We start from the raw sequence: 21331 nt of genomic DNA, 5'->3' as shown, positions 1-21331 counted from the left end.
CAGAAAAGGTAGAGCACAAACGATAGCACCAGTCATGGCAGATCTACCCGAAGAACGGTTAGATGCTTCAACAGCCTTTACAAGTGTTGGAGTCGACTACTTTGGCCCTTTCATTGCGAAGATTGGGCGAAGAAACAAAAAGCGATGGTGTTGTCTTTTCACATGTCTAACTATGAGAGCGGTGCATATAGAAGTGGTACCTAAGTTGGACACAGACAGTTGTCTCAATGCAATAATGAGATTTATTGCTCGAAGAGGCAAACCAAGTACAATCATCAGTGACAACGGGACAAACTTTGTTGGAGCTGGAAAAGAGTTTGCAGAGTACGTTGCGGCATGGAACAAAGAAGGAATCGAAGAACATCTAGCTCAACGAGGAATCAGATGGAAGTTCAACCCACCCGCAGCACCTCACTTTGGAGGAGTATGGGAGCGGTTGGTGAAAAGTTGCAAGAAAGCAATGTATGCAGTGTTGGGGAACAGATCAGTCACCGAGGACGTTCTTTCAACAACGATGTGCATCGTTGAGCAGACATTGAACGCAAGACCTTTGACTCCAGTCAGTTCAGACGTTAATGACTTACAAGCATTGACCCCCAATCACTTCTTGCTTGGCAACAGGAACGTTTGCTTACCCTATCTACCATGCGCAGAAGAAATTGTTGACCATCGAAAGCTCTTTCGACAAACTCAAAATCTCATATGGGACAGATTTTGTAAGAATATCTGCCAACTCTGAATAATCGGCAAAAATGGCGATCTACGGCGAACGAAAACCTTAAAGAAGGCGATCTCGGCTGGTTGATCAAAGACAGCGATAAGCGTGGACATTATAAACTAGGTCGAGTTACGGAGACCATCGGTGGGTCTGACGGCGTGATTCGATCAGCGATAGTTCGAACGAACAACGGAGTGTACAAGAGACCAGTAGTGAAGCTCGCCCCAGTACTACCTGGAAAGGATGTTTTCGCGAAGGAAAACAGGGCCGGCGATCTGGCGGCTGAGCTTATTAACTCAATTACCAAATTGAATAGCGCCTCAAGGCCACTTCAAGCCTCAAAGCTAGGATAGCATGACAAGCAAAATTCAACGTTACATTCTATCGAAGCCATACAGATTTGTTCATTTTGTTCAACATTTATGTTTAGCAACTATTATTAGTGCACAATCGTCATTCATGAAGTTAAAATATAACTCAAACTCGAAATACCTCAACCACCATTAAAACAATACAACGACTTAACAGTACTGCATCAGATTCTTTGCGATTGGATTGCGAATCAAACTGTTATTGATACAGAATATTCGACAAATCTTCTACATGGTTAACAAATTTCCAATGACCTCAAATTTACACTGAAAAAGTGACGTCATGGAAGAATGTTCACGTTCGGTCGACATTATTATCTACAACCAATAAACAGTTGAATTTGACATGTAAATCCACGTGACTAGCAGCATCAAAGGAGCTTGAAAAACTACCAAAAATCAGTTGAAACTTGTTAATTTGGTTTTATTAAACTGACATACAGTGCGTATTGAAGCACACTTTCTTGAGCGGTAAATTACTTGTTATCGTGTCTTGTTTCTGTAGATCATGTTAGTGATTGTACAGTTTTAACTTTAATTTGACTTGTGAAAAAAGAATTAACTTTGATATTCTCAAAACTTTCTTTCTGAGGAACAAAGTTCCTAAGTAAGAGAAACTTTGTGCAAAGATTAAAGTCGGTTTCTCTTACTGGCTTTAACGAAGCCTACTCTAGTTCGAAATTGGTGTTATTGAAACCAATAGAGAGAGTTGCTAACTTTGAAGTTACAAAAAATTATTACTATTATTATCAAATTTGCAACTGGTAAAACCACACTTTTAACGACTGCTAACTGCAGCAGGTTGAAATTTTGCATAGTTGTAGCCAAATTATAGGGCTACAGTTTGTAGGTACGGGAATTCCTATATTCGGTTTATAACTTGAGTTATTAACCAAAACTCAACAAAAATCTGATTGTTTCAATTTGAATTATTTTGTTATTCTGAGAGAAACAAGTTTGTTATACAGCAAAGCTGAGCAATTAGTTATCAAGCGTAATAGAGCAACAAGTAATGCAACGGTATTCTACAGTATAGCGGATAATACAGTTCACAAAAGTTAACTGCAAAAACAATATCCGGACAGATTTGAAACCGCTGAAACGAACTGGGCGGTGTAAAGTTTTCCTTGACTTTGATAGGAGAGCAGCCGTTACATTTGAGGTCAGATTAACATTTCTGGTATCGCTTTAAAATCCCTTTACCTCTAAAAATTCTTTATGAAGAGGCTCTTGCAAAACTTTCATTTTAAAAAAAAACTGAAGCAAACTTTTACACGATTTCGTGCAATTTTGAACATTTCTCTTAATTTCAGCATTTTATCCCATTTGAATTCAGCTCAACTGGCTTTTTGGTTTTCAGAACAACATAAACCTTTAGAAACGTTTAGCAAACAGACTTGCAAAAATACTCAATGGGTTGTTAGGATATTCAAAATGACCACAATATCAAAAATAAGTTTAAGAATTTTATCTCAGGCAACGCTTCAACATGTTGCAAAGATGCAGCTCTCAGCGACTGTCTCTCTACATTGGTTAAATTTGTATCGCTTGACATAATGAGAGAATGAGGAAAAACGCAAAGATTCCTTTTAATGATATTATTGCGTTTGTGATATTTTTGTCTTGTTTAGAAAACTTCGAAAGATTTGGAAGAGCTATACTAAGGAGTGAGAAAAAAAATTGGACAGCAAAATGTTAAATTTCCTAATTTTGTGAATAAAATTGCTGTCATTGCAACAAAATTTTCAAATCTAGGGAGAAATTTTGTTTTTTTTTGAGGTTTTGAAAGTCATTAGGTACTCTTTTTTTACTTTTTCAATTATCATTGGCGTTTAGGAAAAACAAAACTTTTCTCAAAAATGTACACAAGTTGAAGTTAAGACAGCATGAATGATGAACCAAAACGATTAACATGAACGGGCCATTGATTTTAACACATTTGAAAAAAACTATGATCAACAAAAAAACATAGGTGTGACAAAAATGGGTAACATGAGTGTGTGAATAGTAAATTCACACAAACCATTTCCCTCCAACTCGATTTTCAAATTAGAAAATTCAACCAGGATGCTGATAAAACTTTTTAATCAGAAAAAAAACTGTCTGTAAAATTGTAGCTTGGCGTATTGTGTAACAGCGTGAGCCATGGGCCAAAGCAAGCATGGTTAGGCGTGAAAAGATTCGTATATCCCTAACAACATTTTGTAAACAAAAATCGCGGAACCGAATTTTGCTTGTTTGCCTATTTATTTTTGCCATGATTTCCGACCGTCTTTACTGACATTTAAAATTTACGTTACGATATTCAATACACAAAGTTTTAACCGCAGAGAAGGCTGAAAACTTTTTGCCATTATGGTTTGCAGCAAAATGTTTGCTCGGCTCAGTATAAATTGGCTTATACTATCAGCGCAGCACATAAAATTCTAACGGTGTGCGAGTTAATTACTAATTGTTTGGCATAGTTTAGCCGATACTGAAGCGGAAGAGTCTCTGGTAGTAGATAATAACCGTGTCTGAGTTATTTTGTCGCAGCGATTGATCTAGAAGCTCCGAGTAATTGCGGGAACTTAACGTTACCTGGCAGTTTGCCTGATTGCTCGAATGAGAAGCTCGAATTTATTGTTTTTGCTTGACTGTGCTTCATCAGTCGGTCATTAGCTGAAGGATAATTCTAATTGCATCACTAGAGCATATGTACTGGCGGCAATTGCTATATTTTGGGAGCTGATTCAGGATTAACTTAGGATGTTGATTATTTTTCCAAGCTTGTGGCTGCTGGAGTTAGATTTATTAAAGCTACTGTTATTTTTTTGAATGTTATAGAGCATGTTGTAAGCATGTTTATGCTTATTCAAATGTTGTATTTAAATGCCAGATTTTTTTCAAGTGTTTTTTATCATCAAAACTTGTTAACTGCCACAAGCAGAGTACGGAAATTTTATTGTTATGAAGAACACGAGCCAACAAAATAAACTTTTCCAGTTCTGAGAGCTGGAGGCTATTGTTTTCCCGGTATAGGCAGCGGAATTAAGATTCAGAATCTTTCCCTGTCTCTTTTTACTGTGCAATGATTTAGTACAGTGGATCGTTTAAAAACAATCTGGGAAATGTTGGAACATTCTGTCAAGGCACAGAATTATACGAGCTTGATGGCTATTTTTTTATAACAACTTAAACGCAAATCCGATACGCTGTATAACCTAGTACCTACGCTGTGGAACTTTGGACCTTCTGATAGACTATTATCTGTTTCTTCCTTGTGCTTCGAGATTTCATCTATCAAGCCATGTTTGCTTTGAAAAACAGATTTTTGTCAAGCTATGTCAACCTTAGACACAAGTTACAATCGGTTGATCTCTCTCTCTCTCTCTCTCTCTCTCTCTCTCTCTCTCTCAACGCGTTAGAAAGACATGTATAGGCCATAATAACCCAACTACTAACTTCGTCTGCAAGAGCAATTAGACAATTAGACCTCTACCATTCTGGGCCGGAGCGTTTTGACCCTTCGTAAGGCCCATGAATCGCTTTAAAACAAGCACCTTTAAAATTAGTAGGGCGTACGCAATTGAAAATGTTGGCTCCATATTCATTTTTTTGATATTGTTTTATTTCAATTAACTCAGAATTTGTCTATTCAAGAAAAAAACTATACTTCAAAGCATGAAATGAGTGAGGTAAACTCCATAATTGCAATTTGTTGTCCATTGATAAAAAGAGCCCTAAAAACACACCTCTTCACCAGCCTCTATAATATTTGGCCAATCCAAGTAGCCGCTTTTAGACTCTGCTTAAAGCCATTAAACTTGATAGTTCATCCAAGCAGAGAGTGAATGTCTGTTTTTTCGAGACCCAACAGACCAATACTTTAGTATGGGACAGGCCAAGGTGACCAATGTTGGATCGTACTAGGATCTTGGATTGCAATGGACAAATGCCCGCGGATGATATACGTCTCAGCCATACCTATTTTAGATCGCAGACCACACCTTGGGTAATAAATAACTGATGTCGAAAACCGTAAAACATTTTTTTTTCATTTTAAAAATTTTGATCCATTTCAGATCCATTAATTGATTGTATTAATGAGCATTGGGCTCATTGGACAGTTTTACGTAATTCTATATTAACGTCAACAGAATTCATGCAAGCATCTAAATCAAATGTTTCTAATTTAGGAACAGGTGAAGATTTACAGATTTAGCATCACAGTATTTGTAACCAAACAGATCTTTGCATCGACTTACCGACTACAAACGAAGTAGACAGAATAACAGTAGCGATTCGCCAAAATACCGTCAAATGCCCCATTTTGTCCAAGGGGATTGTATGAGATAAATGCAATAATACACACCAAATAAGTTCTTCTGTCAAAAATCTTCAGCGAAGTAACGAAAATTTATCTGACCAAGTAAATTTAATTGAGTCAATTTAGAGGTTGCGTGGAAAGACGACGCACGCACAGGGGCTGAAAAAGCTGTCCAATTATCAGAACTAGAATTACTGGATTTAGTCTTGACTATGAAAGAAAAGGATCGAGTTAATTCCAGCCAAATTCAGAATGATCTAGGTTCTATCTCTTTGTGCCGCTGAATTATATAAACGTTCGCCCCAATATTAAATTTATAATCCGCAGACATTTCAACCAAACAAATAAACCGGTTAAATCAGTAGGTTTGTTGTCTTCCTACTGTGACGACAAAATAACTGTAGGTATGAACTGCGAAATGCCCGTTTATTTCGGCTGACACGCTAAATATTACTCAAATTCACTCAGCAAAAACTTCGAATTAATTTAACAACAGGTTTCAGTTTAAATTCTAACTTTAAGGTCTATATACAATTTTGAGGTAAATAATCACGTTAGCGTGTCAAAGAAAATTTTGGAGTTTTCTGTTTTCATTCATAATTTGCAAATAGGTTGTAAGTTGAATAATCAAAACGAATTGGACGGCAAATTTTTGGGTATACTTTAATTGGTCGTAATATCTAGGTCTTAATGCAAATAGTCGAAATATTATACAAACTAATTATCATTGAAATAACCGGATGAAAGAGATTTCGAAATGGGTTCCTGACCTACAAATTTCCCCTTTCATTATTTCACTATTATTATTTTGCAAATCGGTTGTTGACCGAAAGAGTTGTCGTTGTTTACAAACTGTAGGAACAGTAAACAATCGTTGTTGACCCAAACAATAATTTGAGGAAACGCTTTTTCCTGAATTTGAACTGGAGAATGGAAGGAGAGAAATTTATCTGTTTATTGAAGCTTATTTTCCCAAAGTGTTTTTCCTATGGACTATTCCGCAATGAATTGAAAAAAGTGCGTTTCAGTTTTTATCACCTGGCATCAAAAGACTTGCCAATTTAGGAAGCATTTTGTTCCCAGGAATTCAATTTAAAACTCATTAGCATAAGCGCCTTTTAAAATTGGCAGTTTTTTCTCCCAGTTTCAGCAAAAAAAAACGACCATATAGAAATTGCAAAATCCGCAAATTCATCATTTTTTTGTTAGTTTTCCATGAAACAATGCGTCAATTTTGGTAATCCAAGCCGTACAAAACCTACGTCACATCGATTTTATTCTGCATTTTTAGGCATGATAACAAATTGCGCTGCTGCAATTTTTATGCTGATTAAATATTCTCCTCGGCAAAAAAATGGTGAAAAATGGGAAAATTTTGACAGCAAAACAGATAAGACGGAAATGACAAATGAAGATAGTCTGTAATACGTGAAAACATTCATTCATTCATACGCAACGTGTACAAAGTATATCTGTGAATAGAAGAAGATATTAATTATTAACACATTATCATGGTTGCTTGCACTGTTCAGGATAACAGCAGTGTTCAATTTCAGTGTAATGATAAACACGAGAAGAGTCACGTTCCAATGAATTTATATAAATCTCGTATCAAGCGTAGATAACATCGAAGGCATGAATGAAGAAAAGCAAACAACGGGTTAAAAAAGTATTTATTACTTTTACTCTCAAAATCAAAACTGTAATGTTAGGGATATTATGACAGGGAAAAGCTCCTATTATTTTTAGCGAAAATAACCCAGACAGACAAATAATAATAAATTTACTGCATATTACATGGGTCTGAATTATGGTTTACTCCATAAAAGAGTAACATTTATGACAAAAATTATAGCCATGCAGATTTTAATAGCTTTTGTACGTATACGTCAGCAGTATACTTTACAACACACACATACACACACACACCGAGCGAAAAATCTGCAATATATACAAAAATATTTCAAATTACATGCTTGTCTCAAACAAATGTTAAGACCTTTTTACTCATTTTTATTCAGATGGAATTAAAATTAAAATGATGAACAACATTTTCAAGTGGTAAATGAACAACTGTGAATGACTTATCCCTATTTTAGCAAAAGTGAGCTGACTTGAAAATTGCCAGAAAATTGAGAAGTGCAACAGCTGAATTTGTGTAAAATGCAGCTCAGCATACAGACATCAAAAACCAAAACATAATTGAACTTAAAAAAATGCAGACAGAAAAATGAATGATCCTTTATTTTCGACTTCATTTTGCAAAATTTCAAAAATTAGAAACCACGTACCAGTTCTTACCAACTCTACCAGTGTTTTAATAAAAAGTTCTCGCCTTTTGACAAACAAAAATATATTTCTCGGGAATCTAATGCATCTTATTCACTACATAGAAAAAACTTTAGCAGAAAGTAATTGAAGTCAAATATTCTTCCATTCAAATTTGTTCAAACGATATTTAATTGCTTAGATGAAAACAAGATATTCTTTCATCTCCAGAAACTTTCTAACAACAAAAGATTGTTGACACCTGAGTTTATTCTGATAGCTCTTCTGAAACAGCAGCCCAAATGATACCCAAAGCACTACTAAATGTGCACTATTTTAGAAACCTGAAAAAGTTTGCTTTAAAGAAGACACGATTTTTTTTCTCCAATGAGGAAAATATGAAAACAAAGCCAAATACCAAACCCATCAAGTCAAAACATGAATCAAAAGAGATTTAAGAAAAAAGAGCAAGCAATAGACTATTTCCCTAAATAACGTAAAAAATGAAAGGAAAAAAACATTCGTAAAAATAAAGTTTTGAAAATAAATTAGACTGGATTATACAACGTAATTTAATTTTTTTCATCACAATTTCCCAATTTTCAACTTTTTATTCGTGTCCTTACTGAACATCAACGTATCTTAATACAGAGCACTTAGAAAACTTTGTATAACGCTAAAGCGAGTAAAACTTTTGTTGTTTTTTTGTTCCACAAGAACTCAAATCTTCTGTTAACGAACAAAAAATAAAATTTGATAATCAGTTCAGAAAAATTTTGAGTGGCAAAAGTTACAATAACTGCTTAAATTCTGCCAGAAGCCATTTAAAGTTGAAAAAATAGATTTATGTCAAAGTTTTTATCACTTAATGACATTAAATCGAAAAAAATGACGAAAAACTGCTTAAATGTTATCGAAAGCCAGCATAAAGTGAAAACCTAAAACGTTTTTCCGCCATAAAAATTTTGCCCTTTAGTGAGAATAAATAAAATAAAGCAAAATACTGCTTAAATGCAGTCAAAAGCCAGCATAAAATGAGAACCTCAAACAGATATCTATCATAAAGTATTCACCACAGATTAACCGGCAAACAAATACAAAAAACTGATTAAATGCTGTCAAAAACCAACTTAAAACGAATACCTAAAATAGATTTCTGCCATAAATGTGGGTCACTTATTGAACAGTTTGATTCACAGCCGAAGACTTTAAAGGATCCGTTTCCGTTTTTCTGAAACCAGCCACTGCCATTCAGTGGCTGAAACTAGCCACTAGCTTTCTGAAACTAGCCACTAGCCACTGAAACTAGCCACTCAGTTAGCCATTGCAACAAATAGATTGCAACCTATTTAGGGCAATGGCTAAATGAGTGTTGGTCTGTAAGCGGCTAGTTTCAGCGAAACGGAAACTAAGCCTCTAAAATTTTGGCTCTGAAACAAAGTTTAAGTAGTATGACCAACATTTATCAGGCAGAAATCTGATCAGTCTTGGCAGCAGAAGACAAACAGCATGAGCGCTATATCACACAAATCGCGTTAAAAGCTTCTGTCCACAAAAAAAACTAATTGGTGGTTTGTAATAAAATTAATTGGAGAGCTCCAAAACAAGACACAAACAACAAACCAAAAGGGGTTGAATAATGCGTAATAAGAAAGGTTTTATGGTTTTTATTGCAATAAAAGGTTTTCTCTCGGATTCTTCTATAACTACAATGGTTAAGTGCATTGAAAAAAAATGGTTTGATAAATGACAGGCCAAAACCTTTTCCTGAACTCAACATTAAGAAAATTTGAATTTTTGTCTAGCTTGAGGAGACAATGATGATCTTCAGTTCTGCGGTTTGTTTGACATTGGAAAAACGAAAGGTATACTTTGAACAGTGGTGTTGACAACTGTTACGTGGATAAAGTACGAGTAACACTTATTTTGTTTGAAAAAAACTATCGAAAATAATTGACAGAAGTTTGGCAGAGTTTCAGTGTTAAAGCGGTCTTGTTTTTTTACAAATAGGTGTAACAAAGTCCATGGCTATGCCAGGAATATAAAAAAAACTCAATATTATTGAAATTTGAGATTTTTGTCAAGGTTGAGACAATGATGATCTTCAGTTTTGCAGTTTGTATGACATTGGAAAAACGAAAGTTAAACATTGAACAGTGATGTTGAAAACTGTTACGTGAATAAAGTACGAGTAACACTTAATTAGTTTCAGAAAAATTATCAGAATCATTTGACAGAATTTAAGCGCAGTTTCAAAGTTGCAGCTGTCAAGTTTTTTACAAATAGGTGTAACAAAGTCCATGGCTATCCCAGGAATATCAACTTTTTCAATAAAGAGAAACAACCAGAAAGATTGAGTGGCTAGAACCTTAAGTCATGCAGACACATCAGAAAGCCGCTGTTCTTAACTATTTGCAATATTTAAATTAGAAATATATACAAATTAGAAAAATAAAAGATTTTATGTCAAGATTTTGGTTTGCATTAACAAGTAGCCTTAGTGCAATTCAAAGGCAAGTCATCAAAAACTGCTGGACAAAATTTAAATTATCGTTTTGCCTATATCTTCTATACCAATACAATGACATCAATGTTTGTTTTCTTTAGGCTTGTGAACTTTAAAATAACAAAAACGAGGAAAAAAATGGAATAAGTAGGCCATTGGGTTTCGTGCATTCAAATTGTCCTGTAGACGCTTTGGTGTGAAATTTCTAATTTCGCGGAGAGAGCAAGAGTAAATTCCAAGAAGCTAACAAAGTAATCAGTGGGATTCTCTGTCAAAAATGATTGTGCGATTTTTCATGAGCTGATTTTTTAAAATTTTGACTGAAAGTGCGTCCTGAATCCCTTTTTTCTCCAAAATTGGTCTTAGAAGTATCTTCCCTAATAGAAGCAATTAAGTCTGTCGATTGCTGGGATTTGATATCCTTGAGAAGAAGTAAGCTTTGAGCCATTTGATGTGCAAGTGCAAGGAACCGGGAACATTTTTGAAGACTGCTACTTTATTTCTTGTTCTCTACTTAAAATGTGGTCCTTTTAGCTTAGAAAACGAGCTTTATATTAATCGAACAAACGATGGTGAATATCAACTATCATTTCAACAATAACAGCTCAATGAAATTTTTTATGAACTTCACCAGGAAAAAAATTATCGATTAATACTTTATACATTATTTTGAAGAATGCATATCAATTTGCTCAAATTAAAAGTCGGGGTGCTTCTAAGAGTATACATGAAAACTGGTGAACACGTACTGAGTAGAAGTCCCGAGGGGGCTAAGCTTTAAATCCTAACGTTTATAGACAACCGAAGTTATAAATAAATTAAGATCTGATGGCCATCCCTATATTTGCAAATTGGACAAGATTTGGATAACCCTTTATATGGTTTTGTTGTGCGTTATATAGGCGCTGTCTATACAAATAACCCTGTCGTACCATTCTACGTAATTATAAAGTCCAAATATGTATCACAAATTCTTAGGCTTTCTGCATCAACATCATACGGCTGATACGGAGGCAGAAATTTAACAGATTTAGGGCAAAGCTTTGCAGATTTATGACCTGAAACTTAGCAGTTGTTTAGACGCAAAAATATTTATCTGGTACGTGGGTTGCCTGCAGCTATCAACCCCGGTTTCTCTTAATGCAATTCAAAACAAATCTAGTAAGACAACACACACGTTTTAACGTACAGTAATGAATTACATCGCCATTCTCTGAAATTTGAGGTCAAAAAACCGAAAGATTCAAATCCTAAGTTTGATGTTTCGGATTAGACTAAGTTTAGTGTTTTTGACGGTGTCCAGATGTTAATAAACCAAACGCAACCTGGTCCGTAAAACATTTGAGTATTTCAAGTAGCGAAAAAAATACGAACATTGTGCTGAAGAAAAACAGGGTATGTGCATAACTTATTGAATCACTCATGAGAAAAAATGGTACGCGCGCTTAGAAAAAACATACACACTAAACCGATGGGTGAGGCACAAACTGAAAAGATCCCAAAAACTAAAACTTCTTGTGCATTGGAGTTTTTTCACGCTTATTTTCTTACCAGAAATATCTGTTATTAAATTTTGTTCATTCTCCGGTCTTACTTCTAGTTATCCCAGTTGCGATATCATTCAATGTACCCCAAAAATATGTAATTTTGCAAGTGTTCCGTAGAAGTTAATTTTGAGTTGAAAAAAGCTGATTCATTATCGTGGCGAAAATTCAACTGATGAGAGCGGCAAGTTTTGTATGGCAATTAATTGTAGTGGAACTATCTATTATAATACTGTCAGCCGTTTTTGTCCGAGATTGAACATGTGCCCGAAGAACGACTTTGCACTTAGAAGACATTTCCAGTTTGTTTCACTCTGGATTGAAGAGAGCAAATTTTCATCAAAAGCACTCTGTTAAAAATTTATCGATTGTGCAGATTTTGTTTTTGTTTCCCACAAGTTCTTCTAAATTTAAATGAGTATTTTTCTGCTGCAAACCAAATGAGAAAAGGCCTTGAAACGTATTTTTTCAAAAATTACAAGGAAATCTAAATTGAATTTATTGAAGGAAATTGTATTTAAATTGCAAGGAACTTTAAATTGCATTGAACTTTAAACTCGTATAACTTTCATTTGAAAATACATTGCAGCGGGAAATTTAGAAAGCTCGAGTTCTTTCATACACAATATCTAACAGCTTTCACAAAAAAAAACAGTCGGTACAAATTGAAGATTAAATTTGCCTAAAAGCTGTCGTTCTCGATTTGGAATCTAAGACACCTTTCTTTGCTTGCTTGTAAAAAAAAACAACTCAAAGTTTGATTTCTCATTTAATTAAAACTTTTTTAAATTTATCTTTTTGTTATATATTCACAATTTGTGCTCTACAAGTTCATTTATTCATCCAGGATGCTCTCAAACAACTGAAGTAAGTGAGAATATAGAGCACGACAACAAACCCGAGCAGTCCCATAAAATTGCCAAAATAGCCCAAGCCTGAATAATTCACCCCATACAGGTCAAGGTAATATTCACCCGACACACACAAATAAGGCGACACTTCAGTTCCATTTTGAATTAACAAGTTCTGGTTGTCGCAGAATTCCACATCCGTAAATTGGGTGGCGGTAAGAATCGACATTGAATACCAAATAATGCTAACGTACCGGAAACTTTCCAGCAATGGGGGCAAAGTTCCAATGTTAGCGAAGAATCCGGCGGTGAAAACCATGATCAAAGCAATAGTCGGTAACAAAGCCGCCGCGATAGCAAATCGTCCGCTAAATGACGTCACAGAGGTGAATAATGCCATGGATGCTAAACATGTTAAAATTGAGGCCGAGTAGAAGATGGCGAAAGCTTCAACTTCGCGTTTGAACTGAACAAAGAGGTACAAACAACATACAAATACAGTTATTTTTGAGCCCTGCCGAGGAATCAAATCTCCGGCAAATTTCGCGGCTAGGTAGGCGGAAACGCGATAATATCCATTTTTAGATTCCACCGTAAATATTTCACGCTCAGATAGTAATGCGTGAATACATTCAAAATTTGCGAAGACAAGGACTACTTCAAAGAAGAAAATAACCCCGTCGATATTTTGGTACCCTATGTTATCATATTGCCAATCCCAAAGCAAGAAGCCAAGAATGGCGCAGATAAGGAAAGCAACCAAACAGGGAGCCAAAACTTTACCCGGGAAAACTATCAGTCCTTTTGCATTCCTGACTGTTAGGTGGTAGAATTGCGTGAACCAGGAACGAGCAAATTTCGCACCCGAATCGGAGATTAGTTCGCCCTCAGTTGATAAGATTTTTTCGCATTCTTGTTGCAAGTCTTGGTTGAATTGTGAAACTCGGAAACTTTTGTTGAGGTCTTTCATAAGCAATGACCCATCATCGCCGCGATTCCGACTTACTTTCCTTGACGACAATGGGTCGTCTTCATTGGTCGAAGAAACCGCGGAATTTTGCCTTGTCAGGCTGACGGTCTGGTCCAATACCAAATCGAGAAGAAATTCGGCTGGGTTGCAGTATTCTTCGCAATAATAGCCCAAAGTTTCAAAGTAGTCAAGGGTTTTGTCGGCGGGTCCATGGTAGACTGTGCGGCCGGTTTGGGACAAGAGGTGCAATCGATCGAATAATCGGTAGATTGAAAATCTAGGTTGATGAATAGTGATTATGAACGTTGAATTGCGCCCAAATGAGAGATGCTTCAGCAGGGATATCACACTATAGGCTGTAGAGGAATCGAGGCCAGTGGTTGGCTCATCTGAAAAACAGCCAGACAAAAGAAATTATTTTTGCATCACAGATAATTATCAATAACTTAAGCTTTCGATGCACTATTTACTCAAAAATTTTGATGAAAAAATGCGCTTAAGGTGATGGAATTAAAATCGACCAATCAGAGAGTGCGAATGATTCTGCTTCATTTCTCATTTTAGCCATTCTCCTAGATGCCCTTTCGGCTAGGTCCGCGAAGTATCTATTACAGAAATAAAGAAATCGAAAACTACTCATAAGTAATACATGGTATCAGCGAATCATTTTATAGTCAAAAACCTATTATATATAATCCTGTATGAGTCTTGCAATAACCTTCCAAGGGTTTGTGTAAGATAACATCCAGAGATTAAATAGGGTAAAGAATAGCAACCATAATAAAAATATCCAACAGATAGTTGGACAACATCTTTGAAATAAAATGCTGAGACTCCTAATTAAACAAGACCACTGACGCCAAAGACAAACCATTCAAAAAATTCGGAAAATTCAATTTCTAACTATTTTCTCATTTTCAATTCAAATTACAAGCATTATTGTCATGCAAGTAACAGGGACATATAAATTTTTAGTATATTAGTAATATCTATTTTTCGAGTGATATAATTCATGTTCGATCAAAAAACTATAACACGGTTGACCAGAAATCTGATATCAGATTGATTGAAAAATGACAAGATGGGAACAACTTCAGCTGCTGAGTGGTAGAAGTCATTGAACAATTTTCTATTTGACGTCTTGAGGCGTGACCATATGGTAACAACCACGCTGATACCAAGGCCATCTATAACTTCACTGCTATTAAAAATTTGGGCCAATTTGGGCCAACGTTTTGGGCCAATTTTGACTTAAGATCATTCTTTCAGAGAGAAGCTGCACAACAAAAGAACTGATGATGACTATTAGCTCTGTACTTCTGGCGACTGCTACGATCAAACGAATATTTTCACCTCTCTCATTCGTTCGGTTAACGATTTTTTCTCCTTATCAACTGATTGCATTGTTCATGCCGTGTTTAATTTTAGCACAGTTAAACAAACTAGCATACAACCCTTAACAAGGAGGCTCGAAAATGTGCATTAGCACATAATGTGCCAATCCCACTCAACCACGTTTTTCACTTAATTGACCATCAAATGAGGAATAGGCAGAAAACTTTAACATATTCGTACATTGTTCGAAAATAAATATTGTATCAATTCAGAAAGTCACTTTGAGCTCAAATCACGGTACAAACTTAGAAATGCTTCGTGAGAAGGCTGCCGAAACCGGCAATTAGGGAGACTAAGCGACAAGACAAAGAACGGCATCAAATAAAAACAACAAGCATTGATTACGACCAAAACTCAATGGCTACCTTTATATATAAAAACTTAAAGACAAAGTCAAAAGAGCATCAGACAAAAACTAAACTCAACAAATTGACTTGAATTTCACCAGACAAGATATAGGACCCGTCTTTACTGAGAATAATTAGCAGGTAGAAAAAAAACATAAAAGGCAAACTTAAGAAATACGTCTATAGTTTTTGAAAACAAATAATTTCAAAGTTATTAAAATCATTAGTTATTAACTGAAATAATTAAATTGCTCAATTTAGACCGCAGTGCAAAGCCAGTAAGATCTGTTGTTATGCAGAATTTCACACCACTAAAAAAAGAAAAACTGCTAGCAAAAGTCAAAAAGTAAAATTAATTTTGCGAGAAAACTATTTCGAAGCCCATAAAATCATAATTTTTTGCAAAAACTTTTAATAAAATCAATTGCGCCTTCCTTCAACACCAACACCATGATATAAGACTTTGTGAAATAAGTAATTATTTGCAAGACCATGAAATAAGTAATTATTTGCAAAAAGAGTTGTAAATCATTTAATTTTTTTTTAAAAAAAAAAACATTTTTAAAGACGTACGTAAGAACAACCATTCATTCGGTTTCCATTATAAATATTAAATAGATTGACTTTCTACTGCTTAAGAAGTCAATTGAACAAGTAATTATTTTAATTAGGTCAAAAGACCTCAAAATAACAACAAAATAGACCTAAGTCAAAATTTCACGAACAGTTTTACACAAACCAAAAAAAATATCAGCTTTTCGCTGAAACTATCATGTAAATTTTAGACCTCAATTTGCACGTACCCTTAGACTGTAAATAATTGAGCTTGGAGTTTAATATAATTCTGATCTGCAATTAACATGAAAAAACAAAAGAGTAAGAAAGTCACAAAAAAGACTGCACCCTATTACAATCAGAAAACTTTTTTATTTTTAAAATTCAAAAAATTACACCAAAACTGGTCTTCCTATCGCTGCTTGTCCTCCATAACAACAGATTGTTCCAAAAGGTGACAAAAAAGCCAACATATCAAAATAATTGATAAAATTTGCATACTCATCGACTGATATTATTTGATGGTTTCTTTAAGTGCTCCTTGGATTGTGAATTAGACCTTTCTTCTATTAATTAGACTAGTCATAAGACTGCAAAAAGGACAACAAACGCTGGCAAAACTCAAGAATTTGCTTAAAAAATACGAAACTCTTTGTCGGAGGGATGAAAAATTGCAAACAAAAAGAAAATTAGAATGGACAGACCGAAAATACAATCCGGACCAGTTTTCTTCGCAAAAATCAACGATGGGACCAAAACTGGCCTTGGTATCGCTGCGCGGCTGTTAAAAAGAGTCATTCCTCCAGATGATTGCATAATAGATTTTTTGGCAAACTGAAATCTGAATATATCAAATATAGATGATGCATTTTTGACAAATACTAAATTAAATTAACAAAAGGACGCTAAAATGTTAGTTCCAGAAACCTTTCTTAGGAACCGGAGGTAAAAACAGCCATTATCTGAGTAACCAAAGGTTTTGTGAGCAGTTTTTATGTCTACACTACCGGTAAATTTGCACAAAGTAGGCTAAATAAGCATTTTGGTACGATTTCTTATCAAAAGAAAAATGCTGAATTTTCTAAATTTTAGCCACAACTGAAGTTTCAAACAATTCAGCAATTCTTTTAACGTAAAAACAATGAGAATATCAATCAAATTTTATCATAATTTTTAGCAAAATTCATCAAAATGTCAGCAAAAATTGCGATTTCTCCTGCGTAACTCCTCAGAAAAAAAACGAAATTGAAAAAATCTTTTAAATTCAAAATTCTATGCTTGACAACCTTTCTGATCATACAACCCATAACACTGTACGAGGAATATATCGACCGGCAAAAATTGACTGGATAAAATACCAGTTGAGCATATAGTTCATCCCCCACTAAAGTGGGTCGGAACAACCATTCGAATTGCAGTTCACAAACTATTGAAAGAAGTAGATCTATTATGTGACCCTTCTTTTAGATGAGTGTAATAAAGTTTAAAAAGATTGAGTAAATTTACCCAGAAAGACCACAGGTGGTTGATTGACCAATTCCATTCCAATACAACACCGCTTCCTCTCTCCCCCAGATACCCCTTTGGAAAAAGGATCTCCAATCGTAGTGTACTGGCACTGTTCCAAACCCAGCTCTGCTATCAGCTGTTCAACCCTCTTGGCCCTATCCATGTGTGAGCAATTCTTCATTCTCAGATTGGCTGAGAACATCAGATTCTCTTCCACTGTCAAGGCAAGAGACAAGACGTCATCTTGAGCGACATAACTGAAAACAGACCTATTGTTCTTAATATTCACCCCAAATTTAGCAACTGCCGTCTTGATGGACTATCTAAACTATTATATATATACAACATGCGCTAGTTAATCGGCACAAATAAGTGAGAAAATGGTCACTTAGGGGAGGGTTAATTTGAAATGAATATTATGTCGAGTTTTGAAATTAATATTTTGTCTGCAACAACGGTCATTCTTTATAAGTAAATTTGGCGATAGAAACCTTCAACGTCGAATTGCTGATTTGCATTTTCCAGAAAAAATTACTTCAACCTTCTAATTTCTGAAATATTTTGGATCTAATGAGCCAAAATATTAGTTTCGAAGAAACCCGAAAACAGATACTGTTAACAAATCGTTATTATCATTCGGTGTGAAATCGAAAATCTATTGAATAATCTACTCTTCAATTCTTACCCTGAGCAGAAATTAAAGTTCTCTGGAAACTGGCGTCCATTAATCAAAATATCTCCTTCCAGAAGATTTTTATCCCTCCTCTGCGCCAAAAGGTCAAGCAATGTTGTCTTCCCAGACCCTGAAGGTCCCATGATTGCATTGATTCCGGGTTTGAAGATCGCGCTGACGTCGGTTAAAACTCGTTTGCTTTGTTTATTCATAAGGGTTCCAGTTATAACTGAGAAAGTCACATTATGGCAAGATATCTGGGCAGAGGAGAGGAATTGGCCAAGGTCCACTTTGGCGGAGGAATCGGAGGATGTTGGTCGAGCTAGATTGGATTTGAAAGAAGATTGTTTTCGGGATGTTTTACGGTGTGGTTTTCGATCATACGTGGTCGGCAATGCTACTAAAGGAGTTTTTTCTTCGGCGGAATCCATAACTTTTTAAGATAATATACTAAACTAGTTAAAACTTAAAGAACTTATATTTTGAAAAAGAATCAAAGAAACAATGGAATACAAATACAATTGCTAACAATTTTCATAAAACTCTTTCTTTATCTAGTTCAATTAAGGCTAATCAAAACTCGTTTATAGAAAAATATATCCTGAATTACCAATCAAAGAAATAGAAATAAAACAGAAACTTATCGGATTATTTGTGCTGTTAATTCTTGTTAAAGGCCATCGGACAATGATACTATAGCACTATTTAACAAAATATAATACAACTAGAACTTTTTCGTTGACTTTTGAATTCCAAAGGTAACTAAATTAAATTCTCCGTGAACTAAAAACTCTCAATGCTTTCGATTGAAGTTCTCATTACTCTGAACTTATTCTGATGACGAACAAAACAAAAAATCGCGCTTATAAACCAAAGCGAATAAAAAATAAATTTAGATTAGTATTAGTTTACTTTATTTTGAACTTAATTTAAAATCACATTAATTGGTATACGTACATAAACATAACCATACAATACAATACAATACCGTACACTGTAGTGAATGAATAATGAAAATCACTAGCAACAACAAACATGAATTAAAACAAAATGTTCTCGTTTGAGTTCTGGCCAAAAAAGCTTCTGTAATAAAACACGTTTTCAAAACTATAACTTTTGAACGTTGGTATTCAGAACGAAGAACGTTGGTACTCAGAACCTTTTAAACCATTTGTAGCATAAGAAAATTATTAAATAGAAACATTCAAAAACCAGTTTCAAGTTTTAAAAAAATGCAACGATAACTGCAGAAGAGTTCTAAATTTAATCAAAAAGCACCGCCAACATGATACGAGTAAAATTTATTAAACTAGAGCATCGGGCATTTTAAGTCGAAGAATTTAACTTCAATGTACAGAGTTAAAACATGTAGCACTGATCGAAACTGTTCCCCTGGTAAAACAAAACCGATAAAAACAAGAGGCCGTTGAAATGTGCAATCGCACATAAAGTTCCACCCCGTCAACACCCACATTACTCTCCAGTTGAGAGCATGATTGTACAAGATTCAATAAGTCCTCTACCGGGGGCTATGATAAAACTTACGAGTTCGTGAACAACACTTGCAATTATTCGTAAGTATTTATCTCATTCGCGTTTTGTCAAAAATACTTCCGTTTTCTGCTTAACGGATTTCCTACACATGCGGCGATGCTATGGTTAGGGCGTACATTAAAAAGGTAATTACGAACACATGTATAAACATAGGCTGTGATCTTTACTTATCTTTGAGTGAAAATTTGCACAAATTCTCATGGCTCGAATGCCGCCATGTAAGTCTAGATGTGTACTTTAACATAGTCCAAAGATTGGACACAAATAAAAAAAACTACTATGATTGGATTTTTTAAATCCAATTTTTCTATCATCTTCAAAAGATAAATTCTACACGTAAAAAAGTTCAAGATAAAAAAGATCGAAAGGGGGAGAACTGCACTTAAATTGTACATTACGTTTGCAACAACTGACCAAATCTTTCCATCATCTGGAAGCTATAGCAACCTCATAAGCATCAGAACATATGCGTCAAATCAGCAGAAAACTTGTTTTAGGGATAAATTGCCCAAATTATAATTCCTTTAAAAAATGTCCTCAAATATCATTAAAATTTTTCCATTAATTAAAAAAAACATAGCCGGCAGATGGCCAGAAAATAGCCGCGATAGACGCTTGTGGCCTTCCATGAAATGAAACAACTAAAGGAATACGATAGACAGATCAAAAACCAGTCCTTTAATAGACCACTATACTTTTTGGGTTATATCCGGACTGTCAATTTTATGACACATGCGGTCTATAAGGAAAAAGCGGATCTATTCTGTTTCGCCCCCCCCCCCACCCAGTGTTTTTAAGCCCCCAGTTACAAAGTAATGTTGTTATATAGCATGTAACTATGTAAAAAAATAGCAGGTGCGCCTGGGGGACGTAAAAAATGTAAGCCCAGTAAGCTGGGGGCCAAAACAGAATAGATCCAAAAAAGCCATAAAAAAGCTTTTTCAAAATTGATATTCAAAATGAAAAACTCAAGACTAATAATCAAGAATTAGGGCATATAAGTTTGGCACTACTTAGAAGCACACTATTAGCTAGCAAATGTTCACAAAATTTACATTTCCATAAGTGAGTTCAGAAGTCATTTTTTTGAGTGAGGTAAAAAACGCAATTGACCTAAAAGCATAAATGACGTCACGAACACAAATTTTAACTGCAAACCAGTAGAAGTCACAGAAGGCATTGGAAAAGTCAATTCCAAGAATTCAGGTCGTAGGAATCATCGATGGAGACGACGAATTAAAAAAAAAACACGATATCCCTAATAATAGCCGCTATCACTTCGCGGCCATTAATAAACGAATTATTGTTGAATTTCAACTGTCTGAGGCAATAAAATCAAACGTTTGTTCACATGAACAAAAAAGGAACAGCTCCGTGACTTTTAACTCTTGCGCACATAAAACGTCCATATACACTGAACGGCAATAATAAGTTAGCAACCCCTAGTTTTATGAAGTGAAAATTCAACTTTTGAAGCAATATTACTCCCACTTAAAACCAATTTTTCCACTAAATTTTTACACCACTGATCCCCTACACTAATGCTCTCACCTATCTATGAATATCAGATAAAACTCAACGATCACTTAAGAGATATTGCAATATAAAGTTGATTAACTTCATTTAAGTTTCACAGTAAAACGAAATTTTTCACAAATGTGATGTTTTCAGGTTTGTTCAACTATGGATAAATTAGCACTTGTGTTAAACATTAGAGAGAAAAAATGTGAATAAATTGTGATCTTGTGACAACTTTCTTTT

At 34.9% G+C, this 21331-nt stretch overlaps 2 protein-coding genes across 5 annotated transcripts in view; both read right to left on the bottom strand.

Annotated features, from left to right (window-relative positions):
• The window catches only part of LOC142343971 (uncharacterized), a 286528-nt gene extending 279606 nt beyond the window's left edge, over positions 1-6922 (bottom strand). The window contains exons 1-2 of one of the 4 annotated variants that reach the window (XM_075395387.1): positions 6779-6922; positions 5337-6168 (exon numbers count right to left, since the gene is read on the bottom strand). In XM_075395387.1, the coding sequence (XP_075251502.1) occupies positions 5337-5400 (64 nt within the window). In that variant the 5' untranslated portion in view covers positions 5401-6168; positions 6779-6922. Of the gene's footprint in view, positions 1-5336; positions 6439-6660; positions 6759-6778 lie in introns of those variants that run through there. The other 3 variants (XM_075395386.1, XM_075395388.1, XM_075395385.1) reach the window with 3 other exon arrangements.
• Positions 6923-12466: 5544 nt separating this feature from the next.
• On the bottom strand, positions 12467-19091 carry LOC142343969 (broad substrate specificity ATP-binding cassette transporter ABCG2-like). The gene is made up of 3 exons (XM_075395382.1): positions 18029-19091; positions 17341-17600; positions 12467-13926 (listed from the first exon to the last, which is right to left on the bottom strand). The coding sequence occupies exons 1-3, from the start codon at positions 18445-18447 to the stop codon at positions 12548-12550; spliced, it is 2058 nt and encodes a 685-aa protein (XP_075251497.1). The 5' UTR covers positions 18448-19091; the 3' UTR covers positions 12467-12547.
• Between the last annotated feature and the right edge of the window lie 2240 nt (positions 19092-21331).

Source organism: Convolutriloba macropyga, chromosome 8 (assembly GCF_964194025.1).
Source record: "Convolutriloba macropyga chromosome 8, txConMacr16.3, whole genome shotgun sequence".
Taxonomy (NCBI): Eukaryota; Metazoa; Xenacoelomorpha; order Acoela; family Convolutidae; genus Convolutriloba; species Convolutriloba macropyga.
Note: the sequence above shows the minus strand (reverse complement) of the source record. Positions and strands in the feature narration are given on the sequence as shown.